A 24367-nucleotide genomic window follows, 5' to 3' on the forward strand; every position below is an offset into this window, starting at 1 on the left:
TTTGGAGCGTTGAAGATGATGTAACTGTATTTTGTTCCTAGGAAGAGACCATCTGGTGAGTGTTCTGCTTCTGTGACCTTACATACAAATATATGCTGCTTTTGGTGAGAGATTTTTGCGTAGAGTTTCTCAGCATCTTATGGAGAACACCGCCTGGGTATTACCTTCTCCTGGATACTGACATGGCTCTGGTTGTTGTTAAGTTTGCTGCTAATGGATGATGGCAATTGCCCAACTGCATATGGGGTTTTTGTGAATTCCCTGGAGTGAAAAAAATTGTTTGTCACTTGTAGGTACAGCTCAGGAGTATGGTGGAATAATACGTCATGGTGCAAAACTACTGTTTGCCTTTGCAGAGGCAACTGTGCCTAAAATTACTGTCATCACCAGAAAGGTAAGTTGTCATGATTCCACGGTGTTCTTCTAGAGTTCCTGTTTTCACTAGTAGCAACTTTAGTTATGCGAAGCTTCATCCATCTGTCCCACTTCTGCTTTCTGTCCTTGTCACATCTCCATTTGTCCCATCTGGTAACACCTCTTCATGTCAGCTTACAAGAGGCCGTTTCTTCTATTCTCAGACTGTTCCTTCATTGGTTTTGTCTCTGCGCTCCTCTGAAATTGCATGTTTCTGCTCTTTGCTTTCTCCCCAGAATGCCTTCAGTCAAGTATTTGTCCTCTGTCACCCAGCTTGTCTTGCTGAGCACGTGCCATCTGTCTGCACACAGCAAATCTTCTTTCTCCATTCTTGCCACTTCAGTCTGCTTTTCCAAAACCAGTGCTGATTGTGGCTTTCTTCTGCTTGTCTGCGGATTTAACGCTCGCGTGGTTTCTCTTCTTCCATATGCTTTTGCTGTAGTCTGCTTCATTTTCTTCCTTTCTCTTTTCCTATAAGGTACCCGACACCGTGCTGCCATGAGCCCCAGCGACCTTCTGGGTCCTAAAAGGCTTAGCTTTTTCCTTGCTGGTCTCCCCTTTCCTGATAGGCTTTTGACTTACCAAGGCAAAAAGAAAAAAGACCTTTCCTTCGTTCTGTCCCTTTGCCTTCTCTGATTTTTCTGACTATTACCATCCTTTACTTCCCAAGCTTGCAGCCTTGCTGTAGTTTTCAGTAATGCCTTGAAACGGACTGTACCGCAGTTAGCTCTGCAGTTCTGCAGTATCTCTTCATCACTGCTGTCTGGACCACTTCCAGTACCAGAGTGGAGCATTGCAGAGTCCGAGTGCTGCATTCCCTGGCCAGAAGCACGCCGCCTGGTTGGTTTGTGTGCGTGGGCAGGGGGCAGGGTGAGGCCTGCTGTTCCAGGGATACCTCGATTCTTCTGTCTGCCATCAAGAATGGTCTTAGATACCACCAGCACCCTTCCTTGCTCTTTTGTGGCTCTAGTTGAAGAGATGTCTAGTCTGAGGAGATTGTTGTAGCAAAATGGAGACGCTTATGCTTTTTCAGGTAAAATTTAGCGCCACTTGCTTGTCTTTGGAATAGTAAAAGCTGCAAGAGGAACATAGGCTATTGCTGCTCTGAGGTCACTCCACACGAACTAATCCCTCGGTTTTGTTCCAGGCCTATGGGGGTGCCTATGATGTGATGAGTTCAAAGCATTTAAGAGGAGATGCAAATTACGCCTGGCCTACTGCAGAGGTGGCAGTCATGGGTGCAAAGGTAAATCCAGGGTGACTCTCATGCTGGTGTGCAGTAGCCATCCGCATTTTTACGGTGGCACAGAGGTGGCCTAGCAAGATGACGACAACTGGTATTTTCTCTGAAGCAGCTCACCTGAATGCACATTTCTGTAGTGTGGTGGGGAAGGAGGCTGGTAAAGCAGACAGCTTTCCTTGGAACAGGCTGAATTACTCCCACGGACCTGCGGACTTTATCTTCCTAGGGTGCTGTCCAGATCATTTTCAGAGGAAAAGAGGCAGATGCAGAGGCTGAGTATGTGGATAAATTCGCAAACCCCTTTCCTGCCGCCATGAGAGGTACGGTTATCTTGCATGTTGTGTCCCCTGTTTGTGTTTGCCATTGCACATAGATAAATTTGTAGCTGTTCAGCTTTTTGCTAATCTATAAGCATCTGAGTCAGAAAGGCGATGCCTAGTCATACCTTCTACATGTGAAGGAAAAACAAATCCGGACATAGAACACATCCTCAGTCGGAAAGAGACTGGTGAGATGTGGGGACTGCACTGAAAAGCATATTTTCAATTTTGTAGATTTTGTAGAAAGCAACTCAAAACTTAGCCTTTTCCTTAAAAGTACAGGAGCTTTCATGATCTATTGGGCAGTCCTAAATGCAGGCCAGTGGCCTTAAGAAAGGGTCAGAGTCTAGTTCAGTTCAGTGATATTCCCTGGGACTCTTTGGAGTACCTTTTTCGACTGTTCTTTCTTCTGAGTTTTACTTCTAGCTTTGAAGCATTACCTGTGCTCTAGAAGGCAGTTCTGTAGACTCTGGAATCGGCTCACTCTGTTTCCAGTCATGCTGGCTTACTCCGGTGATTGGCTTTGTACTTCATTTAAATCCCATTAGTAGTGCTACGGAGCCGGGCAAACTTAGCCAAGCTGTTTTCCACCACGACCAATACGTACAGCATTGCTCCCTCTGGTTTTGCAGTGGACTATCTAGCATTGCTGTTTGAGCCAGAAAAACCCCCAGATTCCTGCATGTGCAAATTCAAGGGATGTCTGTTTTAATCAACGCTGCTGAATCTTTCAATCAGACTAACAGCAGTAGCTGGAAGGAGACGGTATGTCTAAAACCTTGCAGTACTGGGTGCAGTACTCACCTGAGTAAAGCCCCCTCAACATTTTTGGCTTGCTAACTTTTGCAAAAATGAAAAAAGCATGTGTTTCTAATTTAAAAACTATTGACACAGGAACATTTCCTTTTTGGGCTATTTCAATTTTTTTATGAAGTTAATTTGTAACTCGTGAACTGTTTATTCCAAATATTCTTTTGATTTTGCTAATTTACATTACCACCTAGATCTAGAAGGCTGAGGGCACTTCATGGTTGGTCAGGGCTTTTTTCTTTGTTTTTTTACAGGGTTTGTTGATGATATCATCCAGCCTTCAACCACCCGCATGCGCATCTGCCATGACCTAGATGTGCTGGCTAGTAAAATCCAGTCCGGTCCCTGGAAGAAACACGCCAATATCCCACTGTGAGTGTGAGGAGGGGCTTGGCCGTGCTGGAAGACATGGAGGTGTTCTGACCACACATGCTCTCTGTTTAAGTGGAGGTCTACTTTGCAATATTTCTTTTCATTTTGATTTTGCTAACGACCATTAATAAATCATAGTACCATATCTCATTTAATTTGGGGTCTTTATCAGTTCATGTCTATAAGCCCTTTTTGGTGGGTTAATAATCAACACAACCTGCAGTGCCAGCTGCAGGTGAGCTGTTATTAATTGCTCAAGGTCAAATGCTCCCTTGGCCCCTTCATTCCGGAGGCGGCTCAGACAGGCAGAGCTGCAGCGACCTCTCACTATTAAGAAGTCTGACCCCTCTGGATTCAAGTCCAGCCCTGGGTCCAACTTTGGAGTTTTAACTCCATTTCCTGCACCACAGACTCGCAGAGAGAACAATGCTGGGCTTGGGTTTCCATGCGCTGGAATCCAGGCTTTGCCGATCTCAGACTAACTCGTTCTGTTCCTCTGCTAGGCTCTCCTGAGCTGCAGCTTCTGTGTGCTGGCTGCAGCGACACTGGGGTCAGGTTGGTATTGGTGACCTGCAGGCTGTGGGCACAGGTGGGATAGAGAAGATGGAGCCAGCCTCCTCTTGAAGGACAAGAGACAGTGCACCCGAACTGGAAAAAGGACAGTTTTGGTGGAACATAAAAACTCTTCTCCCTGAGCGTGGGGGGCTTTTCTCCCTCAGCAGAGGGTTGAAAGAGAGACCTCCAGAGGCCCCTTCCAGCCTAATTTTTTCTATGATTATTTGCCAGACTTGCAAGGAACCAGTGCAGTAGATGTTACTGCTCACCAGCCTTGGGCCCTGTGCTCACTCTGCTCATTAGAAGCTGCATTTTAACTACAGCCGCAGAACGTAGTGAGTAACGGCTACTTTAGCACTACTGCAAAGAGCTGCCGAGCACATGAAGTCCTGTAGTGACCTGTCTCTTGTAAGTAACCTCAAGTAATTAATGGCATTACATTATAAGATGTAGAGGTACCCTACCTGCACACCGCAGCTGCTTCTGTTTGCTCCCAAAGCACGGGCCTGAAGTGGAAGAAAGAGAAGGTAGCAACTTTCCAGGTAGCATCTCTTCCCAGGCAGGTGCAGCTGGTGCCCTAGGGGGTACAGCCATGGAGCCCGGAGCATGTACCTGGGCAGGGGAAGCAGGAAAAAGAGAGATCTGAAAACGCAGTACAGAAGGAGAACTTCAAGTACGAGTCCCAGCTCCAGAGGTCTCTGCAATAGCTAGAGGCAGTGCACGCAGGTTACGCTGTGTATCCTGGCCACAAGCACACGTGAGGTAGCTGCGTGAACGTACCTAGTCGCATCTCGGCAGAAAGGAGCTCTCTGAGCAGGTGCCCGTGCTGCCCCAGGGAACATGGCCGGCCCCAACCACAAGGGAAGGGAAACCGAAATGTTACTACGTCGGGGGTCATTGCCAGAAAGTGAGTTGTTAGTTAATTGTGACAAAAGATGTAGTTGGGAGTTTGTAAGGACCAAGAGGACTTTTCAAAGGTACTCAGTAGCTGAGAGAGTGGCTGGTGGCTGTCCCAGTTCAGAGGCAGAAGCTGTGTTAAGTGAACCGATACACATGTAGTTTCTTCAGCCTGCCCAGAGTCAGGAGGAGACGCTAAATGAGAAACCCAATTGTCATCGTCACTGAGAAAAAAGTACAAGCTTTCTTAATTGTTTCCTAACCTCATTAGTTCTATAGTCTTCATTCTCTCTTCTGGCCCTTGCCAGCACAAGAATTTGGCTCTTGCATCCTCTCGATTTCCAAGCAGTCGCTCTACCAGCACAACGCTTGGGAAACAGACTGGAAAGCTGCTCTGGCCACACTACTCAAGATTGTCTTGAATTCCAGTCACCTGCAGAAACAATAGATATAAAATAAAATCCTTCCAACAGAGAGCAGCCCTTGAACTTAGAGGCATGACAAGTTACTTACTGTGTTCCACGGTGTGTCAGGAGCAGAGCACGACTTACAAGCGCGTGAGATTCAGGCTGTGTCTCAGGAGTAGTCCTAGAGAGCAGTTCAGACCTTGACCGATATCCCTCTTCCTCACCTGCTCCATCTTGCTACTTTTTCTGACTCGGATGATTTTTCTTTAGGAAGTGGGCCAGATGATAAGTCAGTTTTCTTTAGCGCTACAGAGCTGAAATCATTTATGGGTTGGACAGAAATAGCTCCTTTCTCTCTGAGACATGGGAATAACAAGAGGACATTTCGTTTCAGGAATCTGTAAAACTTCATTTAGCCCGGCCGGTTGTTAGACCTTCCAAGCCTTTACCACTTCCATTTCTTCCTGCGGGGTGTCCAGTTCACTTCAGACGTACAGGGCAGGAGAGGGAAATTTTTCTCAAAATTTGTGACAGTTCAAACAATTCAAAGTTTTTAACAATGCAGCTCTCCCAACTTGGGTGATGACTTACCAGATTTACAGCAATCTCACAATAAAACCCCCCAGATCAACCAAAAACTGAAAATACACCACAGTGGAGGAAAAGGGAAAAAAAAAAAAGAAAAAAAAGAAAAAAAAAGGACCAGCCAGGGTTTTCCTTTGCTCTGAGGCTGAACAGAATCTGGTTGTGAAGCCTGGGCTATGTGAGAACTACCTTTCAGTATTCCCTTTGGCTACTAATAAATGGGATGACAAGATGTGATGGCCCAAACGAGCATTTAAAAGAAAGTTATAGTGAAGAGGGTGCTCATCATACTCATGATTTTGAATAGTTTATTAAATGAAAGGTGAAGCATCAGTTTTAAATTGTACAAAAGGAAAAAAAACCTCATATTGTAAATGTACAATTTACAGAATTACTAGCAAAACCAATCAAGGAGACACTCATAATACAAAAACCTATTGACTGCAAACTGAACTGGAAACCCATTGCAGGTACCGTGATAATAAATGTTTGTTATACAGTATTCTACAATGTTAAATTAGGAATCAGTTTTCCACACAGAGGACTGTGAAGCACAAGGTTCGTCTGAGACTATGACTCAAACCAGGCAGCACTTATTATGCTACTATGCTCACAGAATTATTGTGATGACAATTTAATGCAGCCATTCCTGCCCACCCCTGGTGCTTTTGGGGCGGAGGGAGAGGAAGGGAGGTAACCTTCGTTTGTAAAGTTTCGGCTACTGCTCAGGTTTTATATCTTACCCAACCAACAGCCGAGGAATGGCTGAATTACCTAGTCAAACATTTTTGGCAACCATGTCTGAGAACTGCACGTGTCGTTAAGAAACAAACCGCAGCTGAGTGAAACGCTGGGTTGGTTTTAAAATTAGCTTCTTTTCCCTCCCAGCAAGTAAGCACTGGGCATTAAAGTTGTTTTGTTTTTCAATAAGCTCGGAACAGAAAAAAAGCTCCATGATTATTTTGCAGTTGCTAAAAAAAAGCACCTCTAAAACTGCTGTGCTCCAAGTGGGTCAATCTGCTTTGTATCGCAAACGCTAATATTAGAATGCAGAAAGGAAGATGAACGTTTTGGGGCTGATTCTTAGAGACACTGGAGTCAGTGCAGGTGGTGGATGGCCAGCACCTCTGGTACCAGGCCGCTTGTAACTAAGTAGCAGCTACTAGGCAGAGTCATAAAATCGAAGCATAATGAAATTCCAAATTATTGAAGACATTGAAAAATCTCTTATTACAATGAATTAGCTGAGAATGTTTTGGGTTTTTTGGGTTTTTTTTGATGTTTTTAACTTTTTTGAAAAAAAACCTTATTTTTTTTTTTCCAAAGAATTACTCTCAATATGCACAGTTAACACTGAAAATGTAGCTGTATTCCATTGTAAGCTTAAGAACTTCACCATCTAAGCACAAATTTCTATGCAGCACATACAGTACTTCTAACTGGCAAAATTAATTTACAAAAATAGCGCAAAAGGGTATTTACGGCATGGAAAGTAGACTTTTTTTTTTTTATGGTACAGTTAAAATTGCTTTTAGTATGCTGAAGTGATTCCTTTCCCCCACCCTTATTTTTTTGATAGGAAAGTTGCTGTTTATGTACCTTGGGCTGGCAGGGCTTGAAGTAGGTAGTAAAAACAGCAAAGTGATTACTTGAGAACCATTTGTGTGTTTTACTGAGAATACTTTATTTGCTGGTATAAGTTGCTAAAAATGCACAGAGCAAGTACCAATAGAAAATTTACTGTTTTTGTGTCCCCATGTGCTATATAAAATGAATGTTACACAGCATCTGTTGGAAAAGTGGCTTCATGGACATCTCTTACTTTATGTCCCATTATAAATAAAAATAAATCTTCTCAAGAGTATAAAATCTGGGTTTATCATATCAGAATCTGAAATTTTTTGGCAGAGATGCACGTCATTAGAATTCTAACCTCTTCTAGAAGAGTGTTCTTCTCAATGCCTATGAGAGGATATACGCGTACCATAATGTTAATCAAATCCAGTGTGTTCAAAAACACGTTTCTGTAGCCAGAATGACCTGCTTATAGCATCATTGCTAGTCAATGGCTGATAGGCATAGGTTTAATAAAAATGGCTAGCTTTTAAAACATAAAAAGGCAAATGTTAAAACTGTTTTAAATTGTACAGCAGAAAAATAAAGTTAAAAAGTTCTGTTTTCACTCAATGTTGTTTTCAGAAAACATATGTAGAACAGTGTTTATTTTGACAGCTGTCTTAACAATTTAAAACTTCCTCCTCATCCAGGGGGAAAAAAAAAAAAAAAAAAATCTGTATTAGGACAGTCAAGAACAGGGATACAAATGATTTTTTAGGTCAGCCCTTCTGAGGTGACTGGATTGGCCAACGTTCCTTTGTGTCATTAAGAAGTTCCTCTTCTTTCTGTCACTACAAAAAGGGATTGACCTCAATCATTTGGTTAAAAATCAAACCGTATCACATCAAAAATGTGGTTTTCATACAAGCTATCACAGTATATAGGCCTCTAGCTCTAAACAATAGAGTTCCAAATTTGTAAAATGTCTTCACCAGACTTCAGAACATAGGCATTCCAAATCCCTAGAAAAATGATTTAAAAGACAGTGATTAATCAGGGGGAATGATAAAAAGAACCCCAGATAAAGAGCAAGCAATACTGGGAAAGCCTTACTGAATCGTCCTCAATGATAGCTGCGGAGTCAAAGAAGTCTGGCCTCAGCTCAGCCCGCTCTCGCCGGTTTCTCGACGGTGGCTAAAAAGAGGAGTCAGCCGTTTCAGAACACCACATCCCTCACCGGGGCGGCTCTACCGCTAACGGGGACTAACGCGGTGACCTGCGCTTTAAAAAGCAGCTTTGCTTGGATTTTTCATAAAAGCCCCGCTACAAATGTAGGCCCCAACGCAGGAGAACACTTCCTAAATTCACGTTTTGATTTAAGGAATGGGGGAAAAGCTAATGGATTCTCAAGTAATTTTAAGTCTGTGCTCGTGGCTAAGGTCTTCCTTACGGCTTCTGCTGACTTAACGATGTTCTTGTATTGGGACTCTAGGCCAGACTGCATAAAAACTGTCTTTTAACTGTCTTTATGCTTTTAAGGTTATGGTGAAACTTCAGCTCTGACATAGTCAAAAAATGGATTTAGAAAAAAAGGTACTTAAGATTTCATCATATTTCTGAGGATTAAACCCTTTGTGTTGTCCTTCCCAGGAACATCAGAGTATAAATGTGAGCTTCACGGCCTTGATCAACTCCTTCCTTTCCTTGCCTTGGGTTCCCAGTAAAGGAGAGATTTTACTTACTGATAATCATTTGAGTGCTAGCAATAACCTCGCTATTCAGCAGCCGCGACTGGAATGTTGCCTAAATTTTCTTTCCAAAACATTACAGCCAGTCCTAAAGTAACCTGTGTCTTAGTGTTTGGCTAGGAAAGGAGAAATAGCAAAGCCTAAGACCGGTGAAGCGTATAATGCAAATGCATCCTTTTTCCCATTTTACAAGCAAAGTATTCATTCCCAAGGGAGAGGCTAGTAAGGTTCTAACCTCTACAAAGGAAATCCTGCCTGCGGTCAGTACGTCACCATGAAAGGACCCAAGGGTGCCATCTGATGCTATGACCTGTTTGAGAGCCATGCCAGCGTGTCACCCACCCCTGCTCTCCCTTCTGCTGTGCCAGCACAGCTCTGGCGATGGCTGTAAACTAACCAGACCTTGATGGAGGACCCCCTGTGCACCCCCCCGCAGAACTCAAACCAGCCAGGAAGCACAGAGAGCGCACCGACTTGGCTCTATCGGTGTGACCACCGCGTGGCTGCATAAAGAGCTGTGCCAGCAAAAGAGGGAGTGGTGGCCCTGACAGCGGCACAGGAACAACAGCTGGAGTACCTTTAGACCGTCTTGTTTCCAAACTCTTCATAATGTCAGTTAACAACCAGACTCAAACATAGTTACTGGATTTTAGAGTCCATTTGTACCCCCTGAGGCCACCTCTGTCCCCAGCAGCACTGCTCCTGCCCTTGGTGAGTCCAAGCTGCTCCTTTAGCGCTCATCTAACGGGCCTGCCCTGAAACACCTAATACGCTGTAAATCATGACCTGATTCTCCCAGGCTGACAAGTCCCAGCTGCACGATGGTGTTTCAGGCACTTGCTGCTGCCCGAGTGCAGAACACTAGAGAGGAAGAGTGCTAGGCAACGCTCCTCTTTCTAGGAAAAAAATCCATTGGACCTGAGTCCGCAGTTGTATGTTCTAGGGAGCACTCGGATCATTTCTGCTCTTTAATGGTCAGACAAAAGGAAATCAGGCTCAAAATTTTGGAATTTTTTGTTTGCGCTTCTAAAATTCATTTAAAATTCTCTTTCCTCCATTTTAAACCTGCTATTAATAAGATTTACTGACCAGATCAATGACCATTGTGTCCTCAAATTCTTCGTTCATATCCTCTAGCTGACCTCGTGAGGACATCATTACATCTTCAAAGATGGGTTCAGCATCATCTTCCATTAGACCTCGTCTGATTAAATAAAGAGAAAGAAAAAGTCGTTTCCAGCGTTCAAATTTCCCAACCGTGACCTTCATCATTAAAAAGAATGCACAAATCCCATCCTTTAATGCCTTCACATAAAACCTTATGCTGAGAATAAAGCCAGCATGCTTTCTGTTATACTGACGGGAAGAAAATCTTATGTAAACACAAACCTAGCAGTTGCTAAAGCAGGAAGTCCCGTGTAATATCATTATAAACAGTAATTACATTTGTCCCTAACAAGAAAAGGGCAATAGCCTCACTGTGTTTGCTTGCTCTTTTCCAAAAAGGGTTACGCTGTTTGCCAGGATCACTGGTAAATCCCTGGGAAGCCAGCAGTGAATCCAAGACCAGTTTCTAACACTGTGAGGACCCAACCTTGCTGGAGAGGCTGGTCCCCATCCTGAAAGGGCGGGATGGGCACCCAGGCACGTAGCACCTCATACAACAGAACCCACGGGTGTCCCCGCCGTCAGGTGCTCAGTGCGACGCCTTGGCAAAAGATGGTGTGGATGAAAGAGGCATGAACAGGTTCACGGGAAGTCTGGACAATGAGCTGGAAGAGTTCACGAGGAATTACTGAGCAGACAAATCATGGAACCCCCCTGAAATGAAAACAGTTGAAGGCTGGGAGAATAACGGGGAGTTGTGCTGTGTCTGTCTGCCCTGGTCACTAGGAACCCACGTGTGGCCACGCTTAGAGGCAGAGCGCTGAGCAAGAGGGGCAACATGGCCCGGTGTCCATTCCAGCACTACAAAGCTGTAACTCTGCCTTCTCAACAGGTATTAAAATGTCACAGAAATTACTGGCAACAACCCAGAAAAGGTAACATTAAAAATGCAGCATTGTCGTCTAAAATGGTTGTGATCTGGAGATGAGGATGCTCTGAACACTTACACTGCATGCCTTACACCAGTTCTCCCTTTCATGTAGTTCATTCCTGTCCTGTCCTTTCGATTTAAATCTTCTAGCTTCTGTTGGCCCAACCAAGATATCTGCATCTGGGGACTAACAAACATAAAGCAGCGTTATCACTGAGAACACTAACAATTCAGCAGTGGCTATTTTTAGACAATATCTATCTCCTCAAGTTTCGTGTCTGGCCACGCTTCAGATTAAGCTATTTAAATCACATCCATCATTGCACACGTCTTCTGGATTCCCTTCCACAACTTTGTCTCCTCTCACTGTATGTGCACAAAAAAAAAAATAATCCATTAATTGTTGCGATAAAACCAGCTACATAAATTGCTCATTCATTAGTGTGACACGCACCTGAAGTGGGAGCACTTCCCGAAATTCATTTTATTAAAATCCTACTTCCCTGTCTCAGATCAGGAAAAATGGGAGCAAGAATAGATCCAAATTAATAGCTGACACATGTTTTAAAACAAAAATGTCAGACAACGTGAAAAACAAATTGCTTTTAAATATGTACCCTGAGCGAACTTTAGTGTCCAGTAACGTACCCACAGGTTAGCTTAAAGGCTGTACTTTTAATACCACCTAACTCCAGCAGTGCATCTGACAGGGGGTGTGGACTGCAGCCCAGGGAACAGCAGGAAGCTAAGTGCAGCTCGAAGCTAAGTGCAGCTCGTCAAGAGCCACACCAGGTTTTAGTTCAGGATCTGCCCTCGCTCAACAGCTCCCTCTCCCAGCGCTCCTTTGAGATGGGAGAAACGGAGGGTCGAGGCCAGGGTGAAGGCCCTGGCTCAACGCCCCCCCAGAGAAGGGGAAGGTTCTCCCACAGCGTAAGGCGGTTCCTGCTCATCAGGCTCAGGAGTGGAACGCACTGAGAGGAAGCTGTCCCACTTCCCATAGCTAAGGGAATGTTCACAGAGCTTTAGCTTAGGGATAGGTGACATCAGAAATAAAGTTCTGCTTCAGCAATTTTCTTTGTTTTTTTTTTTTTTACTGCAGAGGAGAAAAAAATAAGGAGAAATTGAGAGCCACAACATCTTCCTTATAATCTAGAAGTTATGGCAACATCTGGGGAGGCAGGAGCTTGGGAGGCAGACCCTTGACCTCAGAAAGGCAAGTAAGAGAGATGAATTTAGACCTCCCGTGCTGTGGGATGAAGGTGAAAAGATGCTCTGAGACTGATGTGAACAGGGCTCCTCCTCAGCCATGCTTTCTTTGTGGCCAGCTGGCATTACCTGCCAGTCTGCACTGCTTAGGGGAGGAAATCCATGCCCATCGCCTTGTGCTCACCTGTTTGGGCGCCAGGCCTCCTTCCTTCCCAAAACACTGGCTGGGAGCACTTCAGCCCCTGCCAGCCCCACATGTGGCCCTGCCGGCAGCACCAACCAGCCCAGCCGGCCTGTCTCACCGTGATGTTACGTGGGTAATACAGGGAAAGAAAGTTGGCTGAACTCATGTATGGAAACGCCAAATACTGCGTACTGCAAAAATGCACAGGTATTTGTAGCCAGCTGAGCTGCAACTACCTCGCGTGGTGGGCACTGATTAATGGATCACGTCAAGGTTTAATCTGCTGCACTGCTGACGCCTGGGCATGTCACACACAAGCAAGGAGAGGGGTTATGCTTTCAAAAGAGGACATTTCTTTAGAAGTTGCTCAGATTTTTTGAGAGCCTACAGTCACAAACGGGCAAACCTGAAGAGCTTATATGTACAACATGGTGGTATATATATACCCTTGTCATTTGAGACTGCACAACGTTTTACCTCCCCAGGCAAAATGACTATTATTAATTATTCCTATTTAGAAAGCATGCAGGATGAAACAATAAAGTTTAGGATCAAGCAGGGTGAGTTCGGCAAGAATTAGGAAGCTGGGAAAAGTGTATCAAGAAAAACACAATGGACAAAAGCTGGAGGACAACCGAGAGGCAGAATCTGGCTATTTTATACTACCCTACGTTGGTAGAAACCTGATTCATCTGGCCAGCATAATAGGGCCTTTTTTATACAGATAAGTCAGATCAGTACATTTGGCTATAAAAGTTATAAAAATAGTCTCCAAAACAGATATCGTTATTCCGTATTTTCCAATTAATAGCAATAACACATAATAGCATTCTCTGAAGATTTCGCTATTCTTAAATTAACTACTGACAGATAACCACCAACATCTTTCCCCTCTAAATGGAGGTGATAAAATGTGAGTTGAGTGACAAAAAGGATATATAAATGTAGGGAAAATAAAATCGCCTGCAGGCAGTTACCCCACAAACAGGGATTACAAGCTCAGCAGCTAGAATTGGACTGAAAAGTTAATTTACAATAAATCCATTAGGATGTCTGGAGAACCTTAGCTGTGCTATGACATAGGGACAAGGGAAAGAGAACATCTAAGAGGCCTTTTAGAGAAACAGTTCAATCCAACCTGGGGCACAAACACTAGAAAAATTTACCATAATCGCACCGTTACGCTATGAGATAATTTTAACCATGATTTCATTATAGCGTATCTTTCCTGTGAACTGACAACAATCGATGTACTGCTGAGCTATAAGCCAAGACATTTCCAGTTGTTTCTGCAAATAAACACTGCGCATATGGAGCCACAGACCGAGACTATCTGTATAAATAATACGCAACTCCTTTGCCTGGCTCACTGTGTTTGATACTGAAATTCCAACGCTTACTTGTGTAAAAAATCTTGTTCAGATCCCTGCTCCGACTCGTGCTCCTGGATCTGCTCTCCCATTTGCCTAGTGTTCTCTCTCAGGACAGTCGAGGTGAGCTGCGGTGCCTGCAGTGTCCCTGGAGTGTGTATGTTTTCATTCCTGTTCAGCCATGAGCCTTCCAGACTCTCATCTAGAAAAAAGAACATTTAAAATGAGTGACACAGTTCTGATAACGTGCAGTGCAGAATTACTGCCTTCGGGGTTTGGTCAGCCGACTCGCTGAGTGAATACCACACACCAGTAACGAGAGCCTTCCTTCTGCCGACACACTGCCGTACAGTTAACTGTAGTTGCAGCACCCTCTCCAAATTTGATTTTCAACAGTTCAGTACCTTTGAAAACAAGTCTGCCTTTAAGAGATCAACTGGATAAATACTCAAAATGATAAAATTTTCAGCTCTGATTTTGTGTTCTTTTAAGGAAGGATTACTATCAGCTATTCCCACCAACAATTTACAGTAAAAAACGTTTAACAAACAAACAAAAACCCCCAACACTGCAAACAAATATTGTATTGCAGCACTGCCTGAATTGGTGTGTGCCTTGCGCACATACAACAAAGATAATCCCAGTTACTGAGTTTACAATCTAAACATAAGACTGGTAATCTCATACGCGAACAGCAAACACGATACAGTTAAAGACTAAGGTGAGGGTGGAGGACAAAACCCCAAATCCAGTCAGTGTAGATCTTTAGAACCTTCACTAAGAACCGGTTCAGTGGAGTACGGAGGGGACATTTCGAGAAGAGGAGTGGTCCGGCTGGTGTGAACTTTAAATCCTGATTTCAGACAGCAGACGGGAGGGCTGGAGACGGGAACACACCTGAAGGAGTGAGTGGGATGCTGGGCTCACGTGGAGGGAGCAAAGCGGAGGGGAAGGAGAGGAGGGACTGTGGGAGAATGCGATAAAACAGACAAGTGTGTAGGCAGGGGACATGTCGGGAAAAAAAGTAAGTTGCTGGAGCAAGTGAAAGACCAGGGAGATGAGAGGAGTGGAGAAGACAGGATCACAGATTTACTAACAGGAACAAACATGTGGCGAGAAAGTAGCTGGGGATGTCAACGGATCTTTTAACTTTTCCTATGCCTTTTATTACTCTTTGGGCATAAATGTTGTCTAAAAGGTTGCCTATTTATTCTTGAATTTATCTTTGAATTTTTTAGTGATTTCTTAAAAAATCCTATTTATGTTTGATTTCCTTCAGGCATTGTGAAGAAATGTCACAGAGCAGATTCACTTTGAGTAGCAACAGGGAATGGTTTCCAACCCGCACAGCCTGCAGAGCCCGATACACACTGGATTTAGGCGAGAAAGGAACCGCCGGGGACTAGTTACGGTTCTTGGCTGCAAGGACAGTTTCTGCAGAAAAAAAGATCTTAGCAGGATTTAAAGAGAGGTCCGAATTGTAACTGTACTGTCAGATTAAGATTAAAGACGGGATTTTTGGAAGAGTTATAAAAATATATAAAGATAAAAAAGACAGCAAAGACTTGGGTACGTATTACACATAGACCATCAGTTAATTTGTTCTAAGACTGGTTCTTCATGGCTCAAATTATACAGGCGAGTGAACAGTAAGTACTTGTTTCTGAGGATCGAATCTCTTGATTATTTCATAAGCTCAATATCGGTACATACGAAATGAGACCTTGCTTGTCAGACACCTGTGTCTTCCCGTGAAAACTACAGACAGCCTGGCTCCGGGTCTTCATGGCTTCCCTTTTTCCAGGATTCCAAAGAAGCCCACTCAGGATATAACACAATCAGTAATGCCTACTGCACATCAAGAAGCATCCAAAAGTTAAGTACGTGGTGTCCCTCCAGCTGCTTATATTATTGTGTTGGGGTTTTTTTTAACGCACGATATCAAACGTCCTGTATCAATACATGTTAAAACCAAGACTTTGGTGCTTGTGTTGCGTATCCTTCCATGTAAGGAAAGGCCACAGAGCGTGTTGCTGCTGTCATTAGCGAGCACTTTTCAGTTCTATCACCTGCCAGGCAGTCAAATTCTACAGTGAAGGCATCTATCCAGGAAAAGAAGGTTATGCTGTTATGGGCTAAACCAAATGGGAAGTGTTGCAGGTCAGTTCTCCCTTCTCCTGACCACTAAAAGAGGAGGACGTGAAAAAGCACCAGGCAAACAATGCCGTAAACACTGCGTCATAAGACTGAGACTTGCCTTGCAGGGAAGCAAAGATGTTACTACGCTTCCCAGGGGGAAAAAAGGGATATTGGTAGAATACAATAAAATAGAATGAAAAGAGTAACCAGAGGAAAGAAAAAGACCTCAGCAGTTGAATTCTGTGAAAATCATGGCATCCTAAAGGAAGCAAAACAGTATCTGAAGAAAGGAAGCAGTACTTTATCTACCTAAACTCTGGGCTGGCTGCAAGAAACCGAAGGGCTTGGCACACGTACTGCTCGACGTAAGCTCTAGTGGAGAATGGACCGTATTCCACAACTGCACATGGACAAACTTTTTGAACATTTTGGGAAATTGCTGTATATTCAGGCAAATTGGCATTAGATTCCTCACTGAGGAGTTACCATTGTAGATACTGACCTTGGAAAAATCTCTGAAGTTTCAAGATCCCACTTACACCTACTCTGTAGTGAAACAGGAAATTTATATTCACAAAAGTACACACTACATCGTACAGGTTAACCAGGAAGAGATGCAATCTTGCAAGAAATTGGCTATCATAGCCAAATTCCTGATCAACATACCTGAAGTCACAGAAAGAGTAAATACAGACACTGGATAGCAATATCATTTTAAACCAAAAAAAAGGTGTCTTTTTAGTGTTCTCCAGTGGTCCTGCAAAATACTGATCTGTATCAGATTTTCTGCCTTGGGTTTGCCGTAACATCCTGTTAACTAACAACTGCTTCAGACTGAAGCACGGGCAGAACACCAGAAGTCCATGCCTGAGGGAGGTGTAGAGCCGATTACTCCACAAACACCTCCTGTTTCCAACTTCAGCAACAGCTTTTAACAGTTCTGAATCTGCAAATCTCAGCGAAGGCAGAAAAGCGCAAGCACTCGCAATGGCATTTCTCAGACAGACATGTTCAAGCTCGATAGGAATTAGCAGAACAGATGTCTTGTTTTTACTACATACAGAACATATCATATATTTCTGCAGGAACTGATAAACGATGAGGACTCCGAAGAAGGAAGGCTGTAATAGACATACAAAATGAGAACTACCTCTACTGGGCAACCATACGAACCTTCTACTCTCTTTTTGTGGAGCGGTGGTCGTCCTTTCTTATTCCTCACCGAGGAGGCTTTGCTGCTGCTGCTCCCACTGTTAACGGACATTCTGTCATCTTCCCCACCCGTCACTAGTGAGTTTCGGTAGGAAATGAGTGGAAGCCATACATCTTCTCTTCTTTCCATCATCTGTTCCGTCAGAAACTTCTCTAGGTAGGAGTGACTGGAAATAAAAGACAATGAGTACAGAAATGCAGCATGTTGCTTCCTCTTTAATTAATCTGCAAACCCTCTTCATGTTGTTGAGGGTATAACACAAACCCCGCGTGGTGTTGCCGTATTTTAATTCAATAACTTATGCTGATAGGGCATCGTATCTGACCGGGTAAGAATACACGTCCTTCCCTCAAAACAAAGTACCACAGTTAACCACGCGCAGGTTCCTCACAGATAAACAGCACAAAACGGTCTCTCCCCAACAGCTTCCTCCCACGCTTGTCTGCCACCCTTCACAGCACACTCGACTTGAGGTCCTCTTCCGTTTTGCGCAGCGAGGAAGCCACTTCTGCGCGTTGCTATTGTGTCAGCAGACAGAGGGAATTAGAATCACTGCCGTGAGGATGCAGGATATCCTTTTGCCTCTTGGAACAGGAAAAACGGTTTCCTCAAATGCAAGCGGTTATTTTCCAATTAAAAAAATTGAGGATCCATTCCACCGCCATGGAGAAGCCCAGTGCACACTTGTTAACTTCAGGGAGGAACCCTAGGTATGGTCTGGAGGGCATTTGAGTTGTTTTCTTTTTCTGTTAACTATTTAATTATGGTATTAGAAGTAGTCCTTAAAATGAATATGCAAATCCACATGAAAGCAATTCTAATGCCTTTCGAGCTGCAGAAGCGAGCATTCCAAATTTAGGCAAGAGACCTCAGGATTCTTCAACATTACCTCTACCCTTCCTGCAAATACCTTCGGGTGCACCTTTCAATCATGATTTCATTTAATCATTTCACACTGCGAGGCTGCCATTGGTGGGAGTCAACCCCACAAATTCTGCATGGAAATGAACTCTCTGTCTCCCTTTCCTCTCTTAGCTCACAGCGGGCTCGAAGTTCTTACACAATCTAGGGACCAGAATAGGAGAAGGAGCCACACGGTATATGCCTGGGTAACTATCACAACCAATTTTTAATGGGATTTTGTTTTGATTCAGTAAATAGGATGACTTCCCTCAAAACCCAGCAGTTTTTCCATCTACTGTTTTATTCAATATTGCGACTGCTTCTTCCTTCCCCTTTTCATGTGTATACTAACATCCAAACTTGCAACGAATGGGAAATTCTTGGTTAATTCTCTCTCTCTTTTACAAGTACCAAACAGTACAACGCTGTTGAGTTGAGTGTGTCACAACTTTAGAGAATTTATCTGCGGAATACGTCTTGGAAAGCAAGAACTTTTCCTGCATCCAATTTATATTTATGAGACTAGAGTGCCCAGGTTATGCCCAAACTGTGAAGAAGGAAAAATGACAACACTTGGGGGTTCTTTAGTGATTAGATGCCAAATTTCAGACAATTTTGGTCAGCATTTCAGAGGAGCTTCATAGAGGCAGTTCTTCCCAGCTTCAGCAGGGACAGAAACTCTGAATTTCCAGAAGTAAGAACAGCACGTGGAGGCTCTGTCTCATCTCCCTTCAAGCACCCAACCCTCAGTTGTCTAGTCTAAGCTAACAGTCTCTATTTGAGAGAAATAAATGTCTCCACAGGGCAATTCACCTCTACACTGTCTTAGATTAATTCCTTTGCATATACTATGCGTTAGTATAAATCTTTTTTTTTCTAGGTGCAAGAACCTGGCACCTTAAACGCATAGTTTTATATTAAATCCCTAGCTTGAATAAATCCCTAAGTGGCTATCACTAATTCTGAAGGCTACTCGTAAAACGAGAAGCCGAATAAATAAATAGGATAGGAAAACTGAATCAAACCAATGTTGCTGCGCCATTCCCAAACTGGAAACATCTCCCTTCTCTTCCTCTAAATACAAAAGCCAGCAGGAAAGCAGACAGGAGGTAGGAGCCCTGCAAAAGAGCAGTGGTCTGCCGAACAGCAACAGGGCTGGCATTTTGTAACAAGGGCAGATGGCACATGCAGATGTATCGTGTCGGTAATTCAATTTTTTAGGTTGGGAAGCCCAGCTGGAGGACTTCTGGGACAGGCAGCACATGCTCATGAGACTGCCAGGCTTATTCTAGAGAACTTTTGCCTCCAGCCTAAGAGCCCGTCGCGTAGTTCAGGGAGAGTCCCTTGGCAGGGGGAGATGGAGCCAGGGAGGGAGGCAAATGATCCCGTAGACAGGACTTCTCCACCAGATGGTGGTCACGTACCTTCCTGCTGACAGGCAACCCCTTTGGAGGGAGGGGGAGAGGTCCCTGGGGATTGGAGGAGTCATGCTACAGAGAAGGGCAAATCAACTCCCCAGGGTACAGCCGAGAGTGTAGTGTCAGCAAAGCGCTACGGGCAACGCAGCCATTGCCTGGTGGGTGCAAACATGGCCTCTCCCAAGGACAGGAACGCAGGGATCTCCAGAAGAAATCTTTATATATGAGGAAGTTATCTTGACTCTTTTCACAGTCCCCACAGCCAATGGAATCTAAGGCATGTATGAACTCATCTTAAAGCAGTAATTTAGCACAGACCAGATCAATCGTGCCCCAAAGGACCTACTTTTTTTTTCACTGAATTCAAAGTCAGCTAAAGTAAATAGCTCAAATATAGATGACTACAACGAAGACAAAAAAACCCAGGAGAAATGGATTCCACCACAGCAGTATTTACAGTCCTGTGAAAGCAGCCAGTGGCTGTGTATGTGGGCACCAACCAGCGGAGGAACCTTGGAGAAAAAATTTTAAATAGCAACATTGGTGGTGAAGGAATGAGATCTCCTGAAGTACTGAATTTCATGCAAAGGATCAGGTCCAATTAAGCCGTCACATAAACTGTACAGAATAATGTAACTTCAAATTTTCAATACTGGAGAAGCTCACGGAAGGGATGACGACTGTACAGAAGGATAAACTTCACTAAATTAAATAGGAATCAGGCTAGCGGCACTTAACTACCAGAGGCAGGAGAATGTACGGTTCGGCTAGGAAGATAGCCGTAAAATCCTATTATCCTTCAGCCCTGTCCTGAAGAACAGGACAGAGGTTGGCAAGATTCGAGGATGTAACAATGAGAGAGCAGTTTCAAAAATGGAGTGCCACACTGGCCCGACTGCATCATCCACTTCTCAAGCTCATGGAACTATTTCTTCTACTGTGTTTCCTGAATCGAAAAATTATTGATACAATAAAAACATTAAACTGATTCAAGTGTGTATACGTTAAAAGTTATACAAAGTTAACCAAAATGCATTTCATACAACACAGATAAAGCTATGATATTACATAATTATATACATAAAAATAAATAATTGTTAACCCTAATAGAAGAGTCCTTTAAAACAACTGTCTTCACAAGAAAACTATAGGAAGGTTTGACAGGAAGGGTCAGCTGAAGTAGTTATGGCAGATCTACAAGACTTACACTCATTGGGGTCAAAAGCTGACTGGAAAGATACCTACAACCACAAATCAGAAGATCTGGCAATTGCATTTTTTAAATGGTCATCAAGTTATTCAAGGAATTCAGTTATCCACTGGGCATGTAGCGCTTGGCTGCTTTTTGACTTAAGTCCTTTTCCTTTTTGCCTTACTACTACTGCGCTGGGTCCAGATCCTGGCTATTTGCTGTATAACGTCTCAGAAACGCAGAGCGTTACTCCCGCAGTGACGCTGACACCACGGCTTTGCTACGAACCTGCCCTTCATCACGCAGTGAGTGTGCTCTTTGCCAGTTCTGTTGGTATGCGCAGCCCCTCCTGACAGCCCATTCAACAGTAGTCAACAGCCCGCTCATAAACAGTATTTCTTGCTCTTTCTTCAGTTCTTACCACCAATACCTCTGATTTATTTCCAGCATTGCATCTGCAGCATTACCCACCGTATCAAATCCAGGCTGCCGGTTCTCTACCACCCTGCCCTGTCCTAACCAACCATGGTGTCCTCTCTCGGCCTCTTTCTCTATCCTATTGTGCCAATAACAGACGCCTTGACAAACCTTTATTTCCCAGTTTAACTCAGTGTATTAAAATAAACCACAAATACATGTTTACCTTTTATGTCAATGTCTAACAAAGGGATGTTACTGCAGTGTTTACAGGCCTGTAAACTTCCTGCACTAACCTTTCATTTCGTTTTTCTTCTAGCCTGAAAAAAGATTGTTTTTTTATTTTCAGTGTCCCATGGGAAATTTGGAGGAACACTGTTTTGTGAGGTCTCAAACTCAGCTCATCAGTGGATCTGATTCTCCTGTTCTCATTTATTTTTATTACCTTAAAATATAAAATGATGAATAACTACGTATGTGAAACGTCTCACTGGGACTTCCTACAGCCCCCCTTAGATTGTGAAAAACCTCAACGCAGAGACCTTACGGACACGCTGCAGCGATTAGCAGAGCCCAGCAAAACCCAGGGAGGCAAGTGGAGCGTTACTTACACAGTCTTTTTGTCCTGGCGCAAGAGTTTAGAAGAAAATTCGCTGAGCACTTCAAGGAAAGCCAGGTTAGGAGGTGGATAGTCTTGTCCTTTTTGATTCTGATATTTGAAGGCAAACTCTATGCCATCTCTATAGTAAAGAAAATTTTCAGACATTTTTAATGAAATAAAAATGTTATCCAAAATCTGAACTGTGATGAAACTCTTTATATCTTTATATCCCGTCATAACTCTTTTTCCCCCATTACTAGCAAACAGCTGCTTTTGGACAAAGGGGAATCAAACGTTCCCTCTTGATTTGTGAGGCTTCAGTCTCAGAGACTGAATCTCAGTGTGTTGCCAGGCCCACGGTCAGAAGGAACTTACCCCAATCTAAGAACCCTGGCAGGTGCTGAGAGCCACTGCCTTGGCAGGAATCGCCAACTGGCTCTTTCTTGGTTCTGCACGAAGCAGAAGCTTGCAATAAGAATAATATGTAGGATAGAACAAGATACAACATTCGCATCAAGAGTCAGAGAGAATTTACTTACCAGGACACTGATACATGCATCTCTGCCTTATCTTTGCTTTATCATTTGAGACTAACGAAAACAATTTACTTTCACATTACCCAGTAAGGGCACGTGCATGTCTTGACTTCTCTTTTGGTGGCACAGGTGGCCTGATAGCATTTTGAGCACGCTTTGCTAACCATAGTCCGAATGACTTAGTCTCTGAGATAGCAAACTTGAATATTCTAACCTTTTTATGGCATGGAAAAGTCATAATTTAAATTCAGCAGCACCTATTTACACTTTCCTGTGCAGTAGTTACATAAAAAGCGTCAATCCACTTTAAAAACAAAGATTTACGAAATATTTTTGGAATATCGTTTTATAAAAGCCCTTGGTGCCTGCAGAATCCACAGGGGTGTGGTACAAAGAACTATCTGCAGTTGTTAGACACAGTCCACGCAAACAGGTACAATACCAGTGGCTTTACCTGAGATAGGTTAGATAAACATGGCCATTCCGATAAATTCCAACAAATAATTAGATAGCAGCTAGTTTTCCTTCCTTCCTTCCACGTACACCCCCCACCATTTTTCTACATAAACTAAAAAAATATATGTCATTATTCCAGGACCGGTTAAGATTTACGTACCTTTAGAAAAGGTATGCTGAGCAAAGGTTTTAATGGGAAGTAATATAAAAATCTAGTTTATTTACCACCACTCACTTGTGTAGTGTGGCCACAGCCTCTCTTGTCTTGATCTGATCCAAGCCAAAAGTGAGGGCAAACCGACGGGCCAGTTCCTTAATCCCACTAACGTGGGCAGATGTCCTGTCCAAATTGGGACCTTGCTCCTGAACAAGCTCGTTAAACAGCTGGAGAAAGAATTCAATTGTTAGTATCTGTGAGTTAGGAAACACTTTTCTTGAGAAAGACTTTTGTTCTTAACCTGTCACGGCTAAGAGTGGACATTACAGTGACTTTTTTCACAGAGATGTAACAAAGTTCTCTTACATTCATCTTCTAATCCACTCCCATTGCCAGACTTCCTTCTGTGTAACTGCTGTTTGCCCCTCGGCCCCCATCTTGTACTTGTGCGGACAGTAACTCTTCAACACGATTTTGCACTTACCTTCACTGAATTGCATCTATTATTATCCCAACTCATCAAGATGGTTCGGCATTCTTATGCTGCTTTCTAAAGCGCCTACATCACCCATCAGATCAACATCTGCTTTGGATTTAGGAAGCAAAATTGCTATTCCATCATTCAAGGCTGAATGAATATCTGAGCAGCGTTCCTGGGTAAGTGCCTTCAAAGCTTGAGAATGCCCTGTCGCTGCAGTAATGAACTACTCAGCAGTTTTCCAGTCAGTTCTAGATCAGCTTCTGGTACTGCCATTTAGACCACATTTTTCTAACTTGCTAACAAGAATATCGAGGGAGACCGTGTCAGCGACAATATTAAATCAAGCCGCATTAAATCCACTGTTTCTCTGATATCCACAAGCTCTGTTACCATATAATTCATGAAAGCAGCTTAATTTGACATGATTTCTCCTTGACAAATTCACCCTGGCTGTTACCTATCATTTAGGCACTCGCAAATAGCTTGTCTAATTGTTTTTTTTCATTAAATTCTATTAGGCTGACTGATCTGTGGCACCTGGCTTATTCCTCTCTCCAAGTTTTGAAGACAGGAACTACTTTTAACACTCGCCGATTCTTCTGGAAGCGTATCTGTTTTCCTCAAGTTTTCCCAGATCTCTCTCAGCTTCCAGATCGCCACAGGAAATCCCTTGGTACTCTGGGATGAATTTGGGGAGGCCCAGCTGATTTGAAAACATCTGATTTATAGAAGGAATTTCTCTCTGTAATGAATATAGCTGGTACTTCTAGGGCCTGAATGGTATTTAGTGAAGCACACACTGTGCTGTTGCCAGAAGAAGGATGGATTTCATCATCAAGCCAATAATTTACGGTTGACGTAAAGCAAATTTTTCAGGGAAAAAACGTGTTTAACAATATTGGAAGAATTAAACTAATGAGCTTGAAGTTTGAAAAAAATCAATCAGTATTTAGACAAAATATAAAGAAGATGCATTACACCAGCTAATTATTAAGAAGAAAAAGTCATCCTAATTCTTCTCGTTCACTAGGTACCAGGAAGCAAATGCTATGAAGCAGCTTGGACCAAACTGCCCTCAAGGCTCTTCCCTCCCGTTCTTCCATTTCAATCTGAGCAAAACTTTGCCAGCGTGGGCTTCAGGAGACGGA

At 43.4% G+C, this 24367-nt stretch overlaps 2 protein-coding genes and 1 long non-coding RNA gene across 3 annotated transcripts in view; 1 reads left to right on the plus strand and 2 right to left on the minus strand.

Annotated features, from left to right (window-relative positions):
• Window positions 1–3314, plus strand: part of PCCB (propionyl-CoA carboxylase subunit beta) — a 27731-nt gene extending 24417 nt beyond the window's left edge. Inside the window, exons 12-15 of the mRNA XM_063338993.1 lie at window positions 294–394; window positions 1562–1660; window positions 1884–1977; window positions 3042–3314. Of these exons, the coding sequence (XP_063195063.1) occupies window positions 294–394; window positions 1562–1660; window positions 1884–1977; window positions 3042–3163 (416 nt within the window). The 3' untranslated portion in view covers window positions 3164–3314. The remainder of the gene's footprint in view (window positions 1–293; window positions 395–1561; window positions 1661–1883; window positions 1978–3041) is intronic.
• Window positions 1–5700, minus strand: part of LOC134517464 (uncharacterized) — an 8225-nt gene extending 2525 nt beyond the window's left edge. Inside the window, exons 1-2 of the long non-coding RNA XR_010071629.1 lie at window positions 4875–5700; window positions 4179–4326 (exon numbers count right to left, since the gene is read on the minus strand). This is a non-coding gene — a long non-coding RNA (uncharacterized LOC134517464). The remainder of the gene's footprint in view (window positions 1–4178; window positions 4327–4874) is intronic.
• Window positions 5701–5719: 19 nt separating this feature from the next.
• Window positions 5720–24367, minus strand: part of STAG1 (STAG1 cohesin complex component) — a 192875-nt gene continuing 174227 nt past the window's right edge. The window contains exons 28-35 of the mRNA XM_063338992.1: window positions 22817–22965; window positions 21600–21728; window positions 17019–17224; window positions 13737–13908; window positions 11023–11133; window positions 9998–10112; window positions 8274–8354; window positions 5720–8182 (exon numbers count right to left, since the gene is read on the minus strand). Coding sequence (XP_063195062.1) covers window positions 8159–8182; window positions 8274–8354; window positions 9998–10112; window positions 11023–11133; window positions 13737–13908; window positions 17019–17224; window positions 21600–21728; window positions 22817–22965 — 987 coding nt within the window. The 3' untranslated portion in view covers window positions 5720–8158. The remainder of the gene's footprint in view (window positions 8183–8273; window positions 8355–9997; window positions 10113–11022; window positions 11134–13736; window positions 13909–17018; window positions 17225–21599; window positions 21729–22816; window positions 22966–24367) is intronic.

The sequence above is a fragment of the Chroicocephalus ridibundus genome, chromosome 6 (genome assembly GCF_963924245.1).
Source record: "Chroicocephalus ridibundus chromosome 6, bChrRid1.1, whole genome shotgun sequence".
NCBI lineage: Eukaryota > Metazoa > Chordata > Aves > Charadriiformes > Laridae > Chroicocephalus > Chroicocephalus ridibundus.